General features: G+C 28.7%; 2 protein-coding genes across 2 annotated transcripts; one reads left to right on the top strand and one right to left on the bottom strand.

Annotated features, from left to right (window-relative positions):
* The first annotated feature begins 3,206 nt into the window (after positions 1-3,206).
* On the top strand, positions 3,207-9,749 carry LOC136984654 (uncharacterized). The gene is made up of 9 exons (XM_067281730.1): positions 3,207-3,217; positions 7,486-7,548; positions 7,671-7,735; positions 8,729-8,794; positions 8,870-8,905; positions 8,978-9,046; positions 9,132-9,182; positions 9,323-9,373; positions 9,487-9,749. Exons 2-9 carry the CDS (start codon positions 7,494-7,496, stop codon positions 9,577-9,579), a joined length of 486 nt encoding a protein of 161 aa, XP_067137831.1. The 5' UTR covers positions 3,207-3,217; positions 7,486-7,493; the 3' UTR covers positions 9,580-9,749.
* A 1,765-nt stretch (positions 9,750-11,514) lies between these two features.
* Positions 11,515-13,897, bottom strand: LOC136984618 (uncharacterized). The gene is made up of 8 exons (XM_067281681.1): positions 13,731-13,897; positions 13,530-13,594; positions 13,256-13,321; positions 12,995-13,030; positions 12,845-12,916; positions 12,716-12,766; positions 12,423-12,473; positions 11,515-11,751 (listed from the first exon to the last, which is right to left on the bottom strand). Exons 1-8 carry the CDS (start codon positions 13,789-13,791, stop codon positions 11,665-11,667), a joined length of 489 nt encoding a protein of 162 aa, XP_067137782.1. The 5' UTR covers positions 13,792-13,897; the 3' UTR covers positions 11,515-11,664.
* Between the last annotated feature and the right edge of the window lie 3,274 nt (positions 13,898-17,171).

Below are 17,171 nucleotides of genomic sequence, written 5' to 3'. Positions count from 1 at the left end.
ACTGGGGTTTCTCTACATAATTTTACGTTATGAAAAATTACTAACGTCTAATAATATCTGTAGAGTTATTTATAAATTATTATATACAATTAAAACGGTGAAATTGCTTTATTTTTATCAATTTTGAGGGGGCTTTCTGGGTGTATATCTCACACGCTAGTGTGCAGTCTGGCGCCACTTACAAATGCTATTCTACAAAAACCATTTCGAAAAATTAAATTTTTAATAATTAAGTGTTTATACATTAGACACAAGATTTAATATTATTGAAGAAAACAATGAGCAGTATATTCACTTTATTCTAACGTTTACTATGACAATATAATAGAGAAAAGATTTGCGACAATATAGAAAAATAATCTACGATACAGCAATAACAACAGGGTAATAATAAGTGCAATGTACTGTCTATTTTATTTCTACAATAAATATGCAAATTTTTTATTTACAGACTTCGTAAAATAGGGCTACTTTTGCTGTCGATGAATTTTATTTGGAAATTTAGCAAACTAATTCAATAGTCTATCGTTTTGTTTGCTATATCGTTTTCTAAAAATACTTTTAAAAAAGGACTTCTCTATGTAAAAGGCGGTTTACCCATAACAAAATGAAAGAAGAAAAATCGCATGTTTAAATAATTATGTGCTAATTTCTTTTATAAAGGACCCCTTAGAAAGGGATATTTTAGTCCTTTTTTAAAAAGTATTTTTAGACTTTATAATAATGTTGATTAAAAATAAATTAATAGAACATTCTTTTAGTAATACAATAAACATCCTTTTAAAATAACGTTATAAAAAAAAACCAGCAACGAGTTGCATAACTTTCCCGGAAAAAATATTTAAAATTTTGTATGGCGCCATCTGTTATGATATTGTATTTTTAAAACTTTTTATATTATTAATTATCATAAAGTGGTAAAATGCTTAATTCGGAGGGTAGGAATGAGCTTTATAAAAACTGTAAATGAGTAAAATCTTCATTAAGTCCGATCCTATTGGAGATACACACGATCTTCTTTATCTCCCCACCCCGTCGACCTTTAACCACCAAAATTTAACAGCATCAATCCCCCTAGCATACAAACCTTTCTGCAAAATTTCAGGAAATTTCGACAAAAAGCACAGGAGTTATTAAGCTTCAAAGAGAGTAAACAAAATCTGGCCCCCCACACAACATCCAAACACAAAAAACCCCGAAGTTTTTTTTTACATTTCTCGACGTTTCAAGGTGCTAAATCTAAAAATGTAAAAATCTTTGAGGGTCATTTTTTTTTGACCGATCGCCATACTTTTCCTCTATTTTAAGTTATATAGTAAATAAAATAAGACAATACTTTGCATTATTCGGTGTGGATAGAGAGCTGGTATCGTTATTATTTAAATTATATAGTATTTATTTATTATTTAAATCAGAAAGTTAATCGAATGTCAGAAACCTTGAACATTTAAAAAATAGTAACTGTTTCCGATAAAACTAAGCGATAAAATGTAAAGATACTTAACCTTTCAATCAATTACCATTGTTTTTAAATGTGTAAAATTTTTTACACAATCAATTTATATTGTATTATTAATTTTTTTATTTTGTCCTGTTCATTAACAGAAATAAGATTAATTTAGCTAAATATAAGTTAATACTTAATTACTCTTCGAGTTGTACTATTTTAGAAAAATTAACTTGTGATTATAAATTATTAAATGCTATTCGTGTTATGACTATACGAAAAATTCTATCGAGCAAATAAAAAGTTTATAATTCTTCTAAGTTATTAACTAGAAATTTCCTGTATAATTAAGAATTTCCACGTGTAAAAGTTATATTTTCAAGTATTTGAACTTCATGTATTCGGAGTTGTCAGTCACACTATGCAATTGTATAGAGGATAATTTCTCTCAGATCACCTGGCTTTTCCGTTGTTTCAGGAATAATTGATGGATAAATATTAAATGGAATTTTCCGCTATGCTTTGATGATGAAATTTTTCATCGAAATATAAATATTGACTTAAAGCTTCGTTGGTTTTCTATTTCTTCACCTGTTTGAGATATTCTATCTTAATTAATTAACTAATTAATTAATTTATTTTTTTGGAGTATTAAACACAAGACTGTGTTATTTATTAAACACTTGGCTTTTTCACATCTTCATAAAAATAATGTAATTTGAATGAATTACAAACATAAAACAATTAGTTTATAACAGGGGTTTCTCGTAAATTATGTAACGCGAGCGTTGGTGAATATGCAGGAAATAGTTACAGGAGGGTGGGGTGTTTATAAAAACGTTACGCTTAATTCATTTAATAAAAATTATAGTCAGGACAATAATAAGTATCAAGTTAGAAAATATACTTGTGAGCAAAATGTTGGCATCTTTATTCCTAGGCTTATTACACCGTCACTAGACACAAGATCAGCCTTAGAAAAACACTTTATTTTCCCTAAAAGGTATGTATTTCGGACCTTAAGTCCCTCGTTAGCTTTTTTTTTACAAATATTTATAAAATTGACACATCCACACCTACGAAATGAACAATAAAATCACGACGTTTGGTAAATTACCGATAATAAACCATTAATTATAGATCCAAGTTCCAGGTTCACTGTACAATTTAAATGTATAGTGAATCATTGTATCATTTTATTGTTTTAACAATGTCTTTTACTACCTATATACTGTTTGTTTTAATTATATAGCTGAAAATTTTGAATCAGCAAGTTTAATCAAACACCCGGTACAGTACATGGATCTGTAATCAATGATTTGTTATCGGTAATTTACCAAACGTCGTGACTTTATTGTTCATTTCGTAGGTGTGGATGTGTCAATTTCATAAATATTTGTAAAAAAAAGCTAACGAGGGACTTAAGGTCTGAAATACATACCTTTTAGGGAAAATAAAGCGTTTTTCTAAGGCTGATCTTGTGTCCAGGGACGGTGTAATAAGTCTAGGAATAAAGAGGCCAACATAGTGCTCATAAGTGTATACCAAGGCTAGACAAGAGGCGTATTATAGTATGAATTCAGAAAATTTACAAAATTTAATATTTCGGGTATAACTTTTTTATAATTGATTCTTCCGCCGCCAGATGGAAGGTTGTAACGTTTTGAATATTGAGACACGCGAGAAACCTTTAAATAAAGGTCGACTCTGTCGTGAAACTATTTCCCGGTGATGTGAGGAAAGGGATTAAGAGTACAAGACATTTTAAAAGTAAATTTTCTATGTTCATTCATAATAATTCATTTTTACTTTTCCACTTGTTATACATGACAGAGAGAAAGTATGAAGATCGGTAGTTTTTACATTTTTTGACTCGGGACGAAACGTCGAGAAATGCAAAAAAAAATTTCGGGGATTTATCTGTGTGTGGGGGGAGGCCCGATCATGTTCACCCTCTTTGAAGCTTAATAACTCCTGTGTTTTTTGTCGAAATTTCCTGGAATTTTGCAGGGAGGTTTGTATATAGGAGGATATCCTATTTATACGAGGTATAACTTATAGCTTATAGTCTGTGTATTCCTAAACCGTTCGACCAATTGCTATGAAACTCGGCAGTTACGTTATCATATTTCTAACTTGGATAATATCGTACACACCACTCCAAAAGATTGATTTAATTTCTATATATCAATTAATATCTGCAGTGCTGCAGTAACAAGTTAGCTAACATACATTTTATATCTATAAATATATATATATAGCATACATAAATACAATATAAAATAGCCTGAAATTCGGTATAATTCAAAAATGTGCAGTTTATTCTTCTTATTATATATAACTAAAGTGACCAGACGTACTTATTTTCCTCTACAACTATACTATAAGTCTTCATTCCAAAATAATGCCGTTCACATAGCATTAGTTATGTGAGTAGTGGATGCCGTTTAATAGAGTCATAAAAATATAATGCTCACGGTACAGAATACGGGCATCAACTCTAAATAGATACTTTAACGTATTAGAACTTGAAATATGTTAGAAATTTTATATTAAATTAATTAATATTTAAATAGGGTGAAGGTTGGCAGTATCTTGATAACTTTTTCAAATTTTTTTCACACTGTTACAAATTAATATAGATTCGTGTTTATTGTTGTAAAATAGTGGCTGAATAGTAGTGATGCAATCAGAATAATGTCGTCCATCAAGAAGGCACGTGAAAAAACATGATGAATACATAAGATCGAAAGAAAAACAGTTAAGTCATTATATATCAAATCAGTAGATTTAAAATACGTGCTGTTTTTTTATTATCCATAACAATGAAAAGATATTTTATATAGAAATAACATACGATTAGTATTATACAATTTTTTAGTGTATTTGAATTTGTTTGTGAGCTCTTTGTTTCAAAGCTAGGTGCATATAAATATTGTCCGTTTTCTTATAGACCGATAGCATCTCAGGGCAAAACAACGACAGGAGTGCTAAGAAGCGGCGAAATTACGACAACTACCACCTGAAGAATGCATAAATAAAGTCTTACTGGAAAAGTAAACCATATATACAGGGAGTTTGGATGGAGTTTGGAATACTTTGGAGCATCTACAGAGACTAAGTAAATCATTGAAACTAGAATGATAATGCAAGCCTTCACAACGCTAGTAAAAGTACTGATATTGATATCCGTAAGCTTCCTTTGTAATCTTGGATACCCACGAACGTCGAGATAAAATTTATAAAATATCTAATTGATATGCAGGAGTTAGGATTTGGGCTAACAGTGGCACCAAGTCAAACAAATGGCATTTCGCTCTCCAAAAGAATCCGCCCCTAACAATTGCTTCCATTTAATAATAATAAAGAAAAGGCGGGTCATATTGAAAACAGCATTTCAGAGATAGATAAGGGCTCTATTTAAGAACTTTAGAGAAGCTAGAGTATGCAAATATTCCTTGGGGGGTATTATGTCGGAATTACCTTGGTAATGTACCCAATATATGTATTTTTATGAGTGTATTCATGTTTAAATAATTTACAAGTAATTTATTTACTACATTAAAAGAAAAATTACATTTTGTCACGATATTACCACCTGCATATTACGGTATTACTTAGTACTGTCAACGTAAATGTCTTGATATAATTACAAATAAAGTATTTACATTAAAAATGCCGTAATTATATGTTGACAAAAGGAAACTAAGCAAAACCTTTTAACATAGTTATCTGTACAAATTAGACTTTAACCTTGACGTAACAGTAATTTTAATTCAAAATATCACGATATTGCCAACCTTTAACCTATGTTTAAGTTTATGATTAAATGAATTCTGTAATATATTATTAAAGTTTCAATCATATATGAACTTAGCATTATTTTATACATTTATTTTAGTATTATGAGAATATTCCCTTAATACAATGTTTAATACTAATTAATGGAAACAATAATGTTATATGATATACTTATGCATAATACAGAAATCTACAGAAATTTTCAATTACTAAATATTATATTGGAATATGAAAAACTGCATTGATTTTAAATACAGAAATTCTGGCCATAACTTTAAAAATATCAAAAAAGATAATAAATCAAAAGTATTTTCTTGTCCCTTCCACACATCTCAGGAAAAAACAGCTCACAGCGGACTCATTCATTGAGACTTCTCGTCTTCCTCAATATGTGAACGTTATAATCTTCCCTCTAGCGAAGGCACAATTAAAAAATATATTTGATAAAAAGGCCAGGACAATAAGTATAAACTTAAAACATTCTCAGAAAAGACATACATTTTTGTCTTATCTATACATATCAGTAAAAATTACAACGTTTTACATGTTGAGGTGAAGCTAAAAAGCATCAATGAAAGGTCGACTCTGCCGAGACTTATTTTCTGAGAAATGTAGAAAGAACAATGCCGGGCTGCAATTTTTAATATATTTAATTTAAAACATATGCTCTCCACCTTAAATTAATAGTATCTTGCCCCTGTACATCATACTTTTCTGTCAGAAATCGAGTCGTGCCGGTCATCTAGCTAACTCCTTTCAGGAAAAACATTTTACATTGAATTAACATGATTTTCGGTTTGTATCAGAAGTTTGTATATAGTTAATAGGTACTTCCTCTCCCTAAGGTTTCCATATCTGGTCTCATCTTACATCTATCTAATTCCGTTCTAGAGATTTAGGAAAGACAGACAACGGATGGACAATGGGAATTTGTTGGTCTACAATTTTTAAAATTGCAGCCCAACAAGCAAACACTTTTTATGTATTGTCTTTTTTGAGAATTTTTTAAGTTCGTGCGTATTTCTTTGGTCTTTTTATCAAAAAATGTAGCCACTTTATACACGTAACATAGGGAAACACTATAAGAACAAAAGCAGTGTGACCTTGCGTTTTAGGTTATTCGACCATTACCGACATATATAATATTTCACATTGTATGCACAATTTATATGTTTAAATACGACTAATATGTGTATAAACTCTATTCAACTTACAAGTTAGACTATAAATTTTGTGTTTCTATATATAAACTTTATATTATATTACAGTATTACAGATATCCTTGTTTATAAGTTAAGTTAAAAATACAATCACGAGATAAACTGAATAGCTAAATTAACTAGCAAGTAATTGCATAACTTTGCTGGTTTTTTTTAATTTAACAAATTATTAATCATATTAAACAAAATTGTGTGTAGCGCCATCTGTTATAAAATTGTTGTGTTGTAAAAAACTTTTTATAATATTATTATAAAATAGCCGAAAGTTTAATTTTTAGAGCAGTGATGAGTTTGATTAAAACATATATATAAATGCAAATAACGAGTAAATTTTTTATTAACTCTGATCCGATTCGAGATAAGACACATGATGACCTCTTAGACCTTTAACCTCTAAAATTTAATAGCATCAATGACTCTTATATGCAAGTTATCATGCCAAATTTAGTTTTTTAATCTTTACCCCATCCTGAGATATTAAACGAAATAGATACGTACACAAACGTACAGTACATACCCAAGAACTTTTTCCCCAATTTTTTTGATTTTTTGAGTTCAAGGGGGTCAAAACGTGGAGATTTTTTTTTTTTTTTAAACTTCCATTCCAATACTTCCCTTCTTTTGTATACATAAGAAGGAAAGTACTGTAAAGTAAAAGCAGTTACTCTAAAGATTTATATTGCGGTTATATCTGGAAGTTCACATTCAAGAAATGCTGCAGCAATTAAGTTGCATTTGATTATAACTTATTTTTAATAAATTAATTTATAACAAAATCAAATTTGTTTAATAATATACATATAACATAGTTAATAACTAAAAACGTTTCCATAATCATAAAAAGAATTTTTTCCTCAAAATAAAACAATTTCCTGTAATTTCTCACGAATTTTCATCACTTGAATTCACATTAACAATACACATTAATAGTTTCCTAAAGAATTACTGTAGAATATCCCGTGGTTTCCATTATATAAACCCAAACACTTATCTAATTCTAAATTTCTCTTTCAACAGAAATAACGATGTGTGGAACGAGTACAGTGATTATCCTTGTTGTATTACTTATATGCATTGCAGGTAATATTAATATATACAAATATTTTAATAAAATTACAGTTTATAAATTTAAAATCAATACATTAAGAGTTAGTAAAATATCGAATTAGAAATAAGATTTATAAAATTACATATTTTTAAAGCTGAAGATGAATGTGAACGAAAATTCTACGAATGTCTGGCGAGTTCTGCAACCATAATGCAAAAAGTAAGTATCAATTAAATAAATATTTAACAATTTTTCTTTGATATTAATCCACAAAATCTCTTAATTTAGACTACATCTAAATTTATTTTGCACTCAACAATGAGGCGGTACTGTAAAAATAATGGCTAATGAACGAATTATTTTAGATGTGTCTCGATTTCTTTTTTCAATGTATAGTTGAGTGGTTGAGCACCAGATTGGTTCATTTTGCAATACGAATTATCGATTGAAAACTTTCTATTAGTATAGTTACTACAAGGGATGTTACTACTATTAAATAGCGGTTTTCTGAAATACTATTGATAATACAAAGCTTTCATACAATATTTCGTATTGCGACATGAATCAATATAGTTCTCAGCCACTCAATTAATATTAGTTTCGGATTTACGGCTTATTTATTTAAAATATAAACACTTTGCTGATTTAATAATCGTTTAAATTAACTAAGATATTATTTTTCAATTACAGTAGAGCATCGATTATCCGATCCCCGATCAACCGCCACATCGGTTAACCGACCGCGTTCTAGTCGGCAAATTCAAATATCCGCTAGTGATGTGGCGCTACAATATTTGGCTATGTCTTGGCTACTTTAATATTATTTTTGTTAAATTTTTGCGTGTTTTAGCTGGAAACACTGGCTCGACCATGAAAGGGAGGCTAGTATTTAAACCAGGCTTAATTTTCTATTTTTCTAAATTTCTGTATTTATTTTGTACAAAATAAATAAATAATTTAACGATGATTATTATTTATATACTAATATGCTTATTACATGGGATATACTAATATACTAATACACTATACTAATAATGTATTTTTTCATACTTTTCGGTTATCCGACCAACCTCAGTCCCCAATTGAGTCGGATAATCGATGCTCTACTGTACATTTAAAGTATAACATCATTAATAATGGAATTTTTAAAAATACTTTATATACTTTCTACATTAAGTATAAAAATATAAGTGATTACAACATTATTTTTAGTTTATTGATACAGACATATATTGCTGCAAAAAATTGATTAATGATGATGAAGAAATTTGGAGAAAAGTGAGTTATAAATTTATTTATTTTGTTTAGAAATAAAACAATAACATTCATGGATAATAATAATTATTTTTCTAGACTTTCTATAGATGCACTGAAGATGAACTAGTAGAGGTAAGTAATTTAATTATTAAGACAATATATATCATATGATTATATTATATATTTAACATATTTATTGTCTAGACGTATTTCTCTTGTATTCATGACTATGATCAAGGTTGTTATAAACCTATCATAAAGCACTTAAACGAGGCAAGTTTATTAATATTTTAAAACAAAATAAAGGAATAATTATACAACAATTATTTTATTAATATTATTTTCTATAATATTATAGACAGAAGATGATTATCAGAAATTTCACGGAGAAGTAATGAAGAAAATTGAGGTTGGAATATTAAATCTTAATTTAGTTTCTCGATACACACTAACATAACGTATAAACCGTTATAAGCATCGTATAATTCGTTAAAATATATATCAAATAAATTATAAATTTAATATAAAATGATTCAATTTTCCTTCCAGCATCCTCAGACGGAAGAATTATGCGATGAGTCTTTTGCTGATAAAATAGAAGTAAGTTACATTTCTAAATATTATTTATTTAATTAAAATTTACATACGTTTAACCTTACTTAGGTGGCAGAATAAATGACTTTATAATATCAATTTTATTTGTATATTGTTAGGAAAATCTCGTGGAACAATGCCAAGAAAATAAATATGTTTCGTTGGAAGAGATGTGTGACGTCATCTTAAATTATTACTCAGAAAATAAGTAGCTATTTTATTAAACTGGCTAATTACAGAAATATTAAATTTATAATTAAGAAAATCAGCATCAATTCAAGTTTCAAATGCTTTTATTTAGAAATTTTATTGTAATTCCAAAATAAAGGATTGTATAAAATATACATCAACGACGTTTATAAATATACTTTATGCAATAAAATAGTTTTTTATTAAGTAGAATATTAAATTATTTTACTATAACGTGTAAAACCTAATGAACTACGCACATTTAATTAAAAAATTAAAGGAAGTTTAGTACTGTTAAAAACAGTACTACACTTCCTTTCTGTTTCTTCTAACTGTCCTTATTATATTTTCCTCTATTTCTAAATTCTTCTTTTTATTTATTGCACTATAATTTACATTTATTACACTAAAATGATGGAAGAATGATTTCGAAAACATGTCTACAAATGTTATATAACTCTATGAAGAAAGTTTAAGAGTTGGGTATTATATAAATTATTTTAGTTTTTAAAGTATGATTTCATCTTTAATTTAATTAAGCTAAAATAACTTTTAATTGTAAACATTATTCAATATAAATACAAGTGAAAATATCAATATTATAATTTAATAGATCAATATTCACTATTTTTGGCATTAGGCATGCAATAATTTTTTCGATTAGTTAGTTAAATGTGAAGAAGAAAAAAGCATAAAATATTAATGTATACAGTATATGCGAATGACTTTTTCTTTATACTGTATAATAGGTTTAGCTTGTTTTATAACTTTTATTCCTGCAGCGCCACATTTTCACCTGGAGGTGAAAATTTCAACTTATTTCTCCCCGTAAATCTCTTCCCCATGATCTGCATTGCAAATGTACCGAGTTTTATTCGATTCGGTTCAGAAGAGATGTCTAAATACCATTAGTTTAATTCTAACTACCCTGTTCTACTACTCATGATTAATGGATTTTTACAATTATAGGCAGGTACAGTTTTATAACAGAAGATACCTGTATAGGCAGGTATTATCTGTTAATAAATACTTGAAATACTCTATGGCATTTTCTAAGAATCTACACGAGAAGCAAATATCGGTATGATTTTTGGAATAACCACGCTGGTAGTCCTATTTCTATAGTAAAATAAAATATTTTCGAGAATAGAATTATCGCAAACCAATGGCACGTACTGTACTTAACTACTAAGCTTCTCATAATGCTAACTTGATCTTATTTTTTATAAATTTAGAAAATGTAATAAAAACAACGATAATAAGCATTTAATTTGTGTTTTATTTAAATACATTTGTATTCGTTTAAAACAACTCTTAAAGTCCTAAAATTTTAACTTATATTTTGTTAAGTTACTATGAAAATAATACAAAATTAGCAATAATTTTATGAGCCAATATTGCCTTATGGCGGTATAACGTTACGCTAGAAAAGCGTGACGTGGGAGTCCACTATATTAGACGTACGTAATCTTATATTTAAAATAATAAGGCATTTTGCTAATACTTTTACAAACATTTAATTTTTCGAATTGCTCAAAATAGACTTTAGAAATGACTTAAAATTTCGTTTAAAATACTAAAATTTCTTTACCTGAAATGTAATATAGCCTCACCAGTAGCGTTTTCAACACTTAATGATAAATTGCTATACTGTTTATATATTTCTATAGCTCAACAACTGATAAAACACATTAATCTTAAAAATTACAGTTCTCTATTCATACTTTTTTTCTAGGAAACCTCATTATAACTTCACTTTCTTTCATCTGTTCTGTCACCTGTACTGTACTTTTTATTCAACAAACTTTTTATTAAACAAAGATTTTAAATTAAGACATTAAAAAAATAAGGAAAAAGTTAAATGTATAAAATGCTGTTTTAAACATTTATTTAAGTAAATAAACCTAAAAATATAAGCTAAACATATTTATATTAATTTTACAATAAACAAAACTCAATTTTTAATATTATCAAAGAGATTTTATTTCTTTTGTAAATTTTACATGCGAATTTATTATTTCTAAATTAAAAATATTATCTGAATAATGACATAAATCTCAATATTTCATGTACTCCTCTGCCGTGAGTGTACTGCTAATTGAACAAATTCATTCAGAAGATTTCTTTGTATACAAGGAACACATATCATTCAGGATTTCGTCTTTATTTTGTTCGCATTGTTTCATGAGGGAATCCTGAAATAAAATTCAGATGTGTGTTTTATTATTGGTATTTATTTATTTATTTATTTTTTGTTTGCTTTGAAACAGATTTTCAATAAGCTGAAGATTCTACTGTAACAATACGATGAAATTAGGTAGGGTATTTAATATGCAAAACTTCAATTAAGGCTGATTGTAACTTCTTTGATTAGGCATGCGATCCAGCAGATGGCATTAAGAATTCAATGCTTTTTTAATGGGAAATGGCGTTTTCGAAAAATTCTCAAAAAGAAAATTACAAAGAACCTTACAGTCAATTTTCTCAAATTTTCTTTGATTTTAAAAATTCATAGAAAATTAATGAATTCAATTGTTTAAATTTTGAACCGCATGTCAATAGAAGAATTAAATGAGATTCTAACGCAAGAAACTGTTTGGTTCTATCTACTTTCGTTTTCGAGAATTTTTGAAAAAGGACTTTTCCATAGAAAAAGCATTAAGTTTTTATTGTCATCTGCTAGAGATTGCGTGCATAATCAAAGCGGTTACATTACAATAAGCCTTAAGAAGGAATGTTTAAATAGTTAAGAAAAATTTGCATACACTACACATGCAAACATTTAAATTATAAACTTCATATACTGCTAATTTCTTAGGTTAAAAATGTAGCAGTAAAGTCTTTAATTAACATAATTTAAACTTACATGAAGTTGAGTAAAAAAGGAATCTGAACATTCTTCTGCTGTGGTTGGACGCTGTAAATAAAATATAATTAAAATTATAAATAGCTTAAAACATTTAATAAGTATTTATTTACATATGTATATATTTAATAATTGAAATTAAAATGCTTTTCTTTTATTTATTTTAAAGCTTTCTAATTAATAATGCATTTCTATGTTCTTTGATGCACGTATTAATATATATATAATTTTATTTATTTTTAATATTATATTGAGTCAATTTAACCATCATAAATATCGTAAATTTAACCAACCTGTACTGCTGATAGCACCGATTTAAAAAAGTCACTGTAATTACTTTCCGTCTGTGTTGAAAATAAAATTATTTAAAGGTTTATACCAACATTAATAAATCAATATATAATGTACTGTACACTTAATACCTTGTTAAAATATTCTTCCAGGACTTGCATGCATTCCCCTCCTCCTTCGGAATCGAGACAATTTATAGCAAGCTACAAATTAAAAATAATATAATTTTAATTTTAATTTATTATTATTATTATTATTTATAAAATAATTTTTGTATTTACCGGAAGATGTTCTTTCATAAGACAATGACGAAATGCCTAAAAATAAATAAATTGATTTTATTGTTATGGTTCACTACTGGATGTATGATTATAGAATTAATAATTATTATTTAAAATTTTTTACAATTATTTTTTACAAAATTTAGTAATAATAAATGTAATATATGCAATAAGAACTTAGATAGGAAGACTTTTAATTGCGTTAAATTAATTTATTTCTTAATTTAAAAATTATGAAAAACAAAATAAATTTGATTGAACCTCGGTCCACATATCATCTGTTTCATTTAATGAAACTTCACAGCATTGTTTTTCCGCTGCCATACACTGTAAAAAAGTTTTTTTTACTATTTTTCTATTGGAATTTATATTAGAAATTTAGTAAATTTAATAACTATATAATCATAATATACACAGTAAAACCTGTCCAAAACGGAAACTTGCCAAAAATATTCGGTACCATACGTTTTCGGTTTACACAGGTTTTACTGTATATTTAGAACACAGAATATAAATTAACAGTGTGTTAACTCACTTCTTCCGCTGTAACATTTTTTATGAGACATTCGAAATAATCTTCTACACAGTCTGTATCACAAGCTAAAATATATATTAAAAAAATTGATTAGAAAAGTCATAACTATAAAGAGTATTAAATTCTTCTTTAAAGTTAAGATTTTTAAATATATTATTTATTATTTCTATAATTAAATAAATAACTTTATAATATATTTACTGTAAACATAAAAATGTGCTGAAATGAGGCAAATAGCTAAAAGTAAATGAATAGACGACATATTTAAGCTTCTATTTCGTCAAACACTTCTTAACTTTGTCTTCAACTTGTAGGATTTACTGGTATGGTTGCGACTCTCCCTCAACAATACCACACTTTAAAAATTTAATAAAACGCTAAATTTTATATAAAAATAATTTAAATGTCATCCTGTTATTTGCATAATATTAACATTTTGGGAATTATCCATGTGAAACTATTTTAATATTTGTCATCTTCGAAACTGCTTATCATGATTAAATGAATGTGAGGAAAGAACTCCTTGAGCAGAAAATTTTGTAAACATCCGTTTCTCAACACTGGTATATGTAAAGTTTTATTTTTTAAAATACAAATTACTCATCTCTTTATAGAATAAACTATAAACTGCAGAAAATTAGTTAAACCTAAATAGATTTGGTCAAAAAATGCTCAATAATAATAACAATTTGATTCATTCCACGATGTTTCTAAAATCCTTGCAAATATAAATAATATGGCCGATAAAGTGCTTTTTGCAACATTTAATAAAGTTTCGTTACTTAATATTATTTTTATAAATCGTGGTTAATAGTGTAAAAACTTTATTAAGCGAAATTATTACTTTCTATATAAAGTAATAATAACTTTATATTTCAATACAACAATTTTCATGTATAGTATTCTTTCAAAGTCTTCTTAAAGAAAGTTTGGATCTTTATATTTTATACATATGTATAATATAACGAGCAACTATTTATTGTGACATAGTCACAATGCCAGGCTGCAATTTTTAATCATATTTTTTAAATTTACTTAATTTAAAATATATGCTCTCCACCTCAAATTTGTAGTATCGTGCCCTTGTACATCATACTTTACCTGTTAGCAATAGTCATGCCGGCCTTCTATGTAATTCAGTTCTGGGGAAAATATGAATTAAAATCGCATATATAGTTAATCGGGGCTTCCTGCCAGTAAGCTTTCCATATCTGCTTTGGGATTTCATCTATCTGGTTTCTCTCAAATTGCAGCCCAATGATAATACATATCTGTCTGCACTTTATATAATTATTAACCCTTTGACTGAGCTGCACGAAATTTTTCATATATACTCTCTAGGACCCTGAGAAAAATATAGGCTATCAGGAAACATGAACACCTTATCTCCTCCCGATTTCATCCACCGTATTAATTCCTAAATCCATTGATCGATCTGCATCAAATCTTTCATGCCCACTGTCTAGGACCCGGCGGAAAAAGGCTCTAACGAAATCCAGACACTCCACCCCAATCCTTGCTTTCATCTATTTGACACTTCATGATAAATAGGCTAAAATAAATACATTTTAAATATGGTTTTCATTTTGTTAAATCATCCTTAAAGGTAAATAAAAATAGTTTTCTAACATAAAGACTGGGCACTCGTGGCATAGGGCATAGGATCTGCTGGTTATGTTATATAACTAGCATATCCTATAAAACACATAAACTTATATATATATATATAAATAATATGTAAAACAAACAGCATTTGAATAATGCTGATAAAATGTTGTGCAAGAATTTTTATTCCATACTATTAAATGATTCAGAGTTTTAATGAAAGAATTTAAATTGTAATGACACGTGGAGCCTTTTCGTCATTTTAAATCACAAAATTTAGAGGGGATTTGCTCGGTAAAAATCTAGTCGCAAGGAAAACTTTCTGAAAAGTTAATAGGCATTGATTCGAAAAGTGTTTTAATATATAGGCTATACCAGGAGTGCAAAACCTTGTCACCATGGAAGCCATATACCGTCTATCAGAAATACATGAGAGCCGCATTTTATATTAGAACGGTAATTTATATATAACTTATTTAAATATAGAGTAGCTCCAAAATCGGACTCCTTTCTCCAATAAGGAGGTAGGAGGTCCGATATACGGGATCCTCCATAAAGGTCTAGAAGTGCCACATGTTGCTCACAGTTTTGGTCATCCCTGGGCTATACATGTAATCAGTGCCGTCTTTAGGGGAGGGCCTACGGGGCCCGGGCCCAGGGCCCCGAGGTTGTAGAGGCCCCTGAATCCGAAAGTAATAAAGTTACAAAGAAAACAAATAGGTTACTTGAAATGAAGAAACCATTAATAATACGATTGAAATTACTTCTCCAACACGTAGTGTGAAGTGTTGAGTACAGGGTGGAAAAATCTCACTGGTTGAAAAAAAAGGTCAACAGATTTTCTGGGATGTGTTAAAAGGGTGATAGCACGATATCCGTAACCGGTCTCGCCCGTGCTAGCTACACCAGCGACCCCTAGGTCTGTAATCTAGTATAGTATTGATTCTGTTTCTTCATAGGGGGCCCCCAATATTCTTTTGGCCCAGGGCCCCTTACGTTCTAAAGACGGCACTGCATGTAATATGCAACATCAGAAAACTGTAGTTACAATATATTACTAGTAGGAACCCATCGAAATCGACGATTTTATTCAATTAAAATACGATCGACAAGCTTATTTAAAATTTGGCACACTACACAAAAATTATCAGTGCAGCAAGTGTTTTCTGGGTCAGTCTGCAGATAAATAGATCCTTCCTGTCTACCGGTATGACAAGGCTTCTTTCAATTTTTCATCTGAGTCTCAGAGTGGCAATTTAGCATCCTTAAGGCCGATCAACTTTGAATGGCGGAGCTTGGGATTAAAGCTTAGTTCACACTGAGATCGATTCGCTGGCGAAAGCTAAAAACAGAGCAAATAACATGTCAGATATGACGGTTTTTTAATATTTTTCTCATCCAGCATTGTTTTCTTTTTGACGTATTTTTTCGAAATAAATAAAGGTGGTTAATAGGTGAATATCGGAAGCAGCCATTTTGTTTTTCGAGATGACGTTTTCGCTTGCTTGCAAATGATTGGCTGCTTAAAATTCGCAATCGCAATCGCTTTTCGCTTTCGCTATTCGCTCAGTTTGAACTAACTTTTATACCAACCAACAGCCATATGTTGAAGTTTGCTCTTCTTCTTGTTGGTAGGTTTGTCGAGCCATCAATCGGCATCAAGTAACGAATTAAGAATCACATTGTGAATTTTCGTTTCTGGTTGCAATGGATTCATCTGAGAAACGAGAGCTTTGTTTAATATCTAAACAGTGTTTGTACCTCAGCCATTCTCTTAAACAAAGCTGGAAAGTATTTGAAAGTACCAAATTAATGTACTGTATAGATTATTTATGGCGATATATTTTTATTTTTACTTACTAATTTATCAATTTGGAATTAAGCAGTGATATACAGTATAAAAACCATGATTTTCCGGAAACGTATCGTTTTTGCATTTATCACTATTCGCTTCCTGTCATAAGTATCACGTGTTTCTCGCATGTATTATTAACTAAGGTCTGTCAAAAATGACTGAGTTATACCTAATACAGGTCT

Source organism: Centruroides vittatus, unplaced genomic scaffold (genome assembly GCF_030686945.1).
Source record: "Centruroides vittatus isolate TY-2023 unplaced genomic scaffold, ASM3068694v2 contig_926, whole genome shotgun sequence".
NCBI lineage: Eukaryota > Metazoa > Arthropoda > Arachnida > Scorpiones > Buthidae > Centruroides > Centruroides vittatus.
The sequence above is the reverse complement of the archived record's forward strand: the minus strand, read 5'-3'. Positions and strand labels throughout refer to the sequence as shown.

Excerpts from the sequence above, each read along its gene's own strand:
- LOC136984618 (XM_067281681.1), bottom strand. The coding sequence starts at position 13,791 with ATGTCGTCTATTCATTTACTTTTAGCTATTTGCCTCATTTCAGCACAT. Across the intron at positions 13,031-13,255 it reads CAGATGATATGTGGACCGAG|GCATTTCGTCATTGTCTTAT; the intron begins GTTCAATCAAAT and ends ATTTATTTTTAG. Across the intron at positions 12,474-12,715 it reads CGGTGCTATCAGCAGTACAG|CGTCCAACCACAGCAGAAGA; the intron begins GTTGGTTAAATT and ends TTTTATTTACAG.
- LOC136984654 (XM_067281730.1), top strand. The coding sequence starts at position 7,494 with ATGTGTGGAACGAGTACAGTGATTATCCTTGTTGTATTACTTATATGC. Across the intron at positions 7,736-8,728 it reads CTGCAACCATAATGCAAAAA|TTTATTGATACAGACATATA; the intron begins GTAAGTATCAAT and ends CATTATTTTTAG. Across the intron at positions 9,183-9,322 it reads AAGTAATGAAGAAAATTGAG|CATCCTCAGACGGAAGAATT; the intron begins GTTGGAATATTA and ends TTTTCCTTCCAG.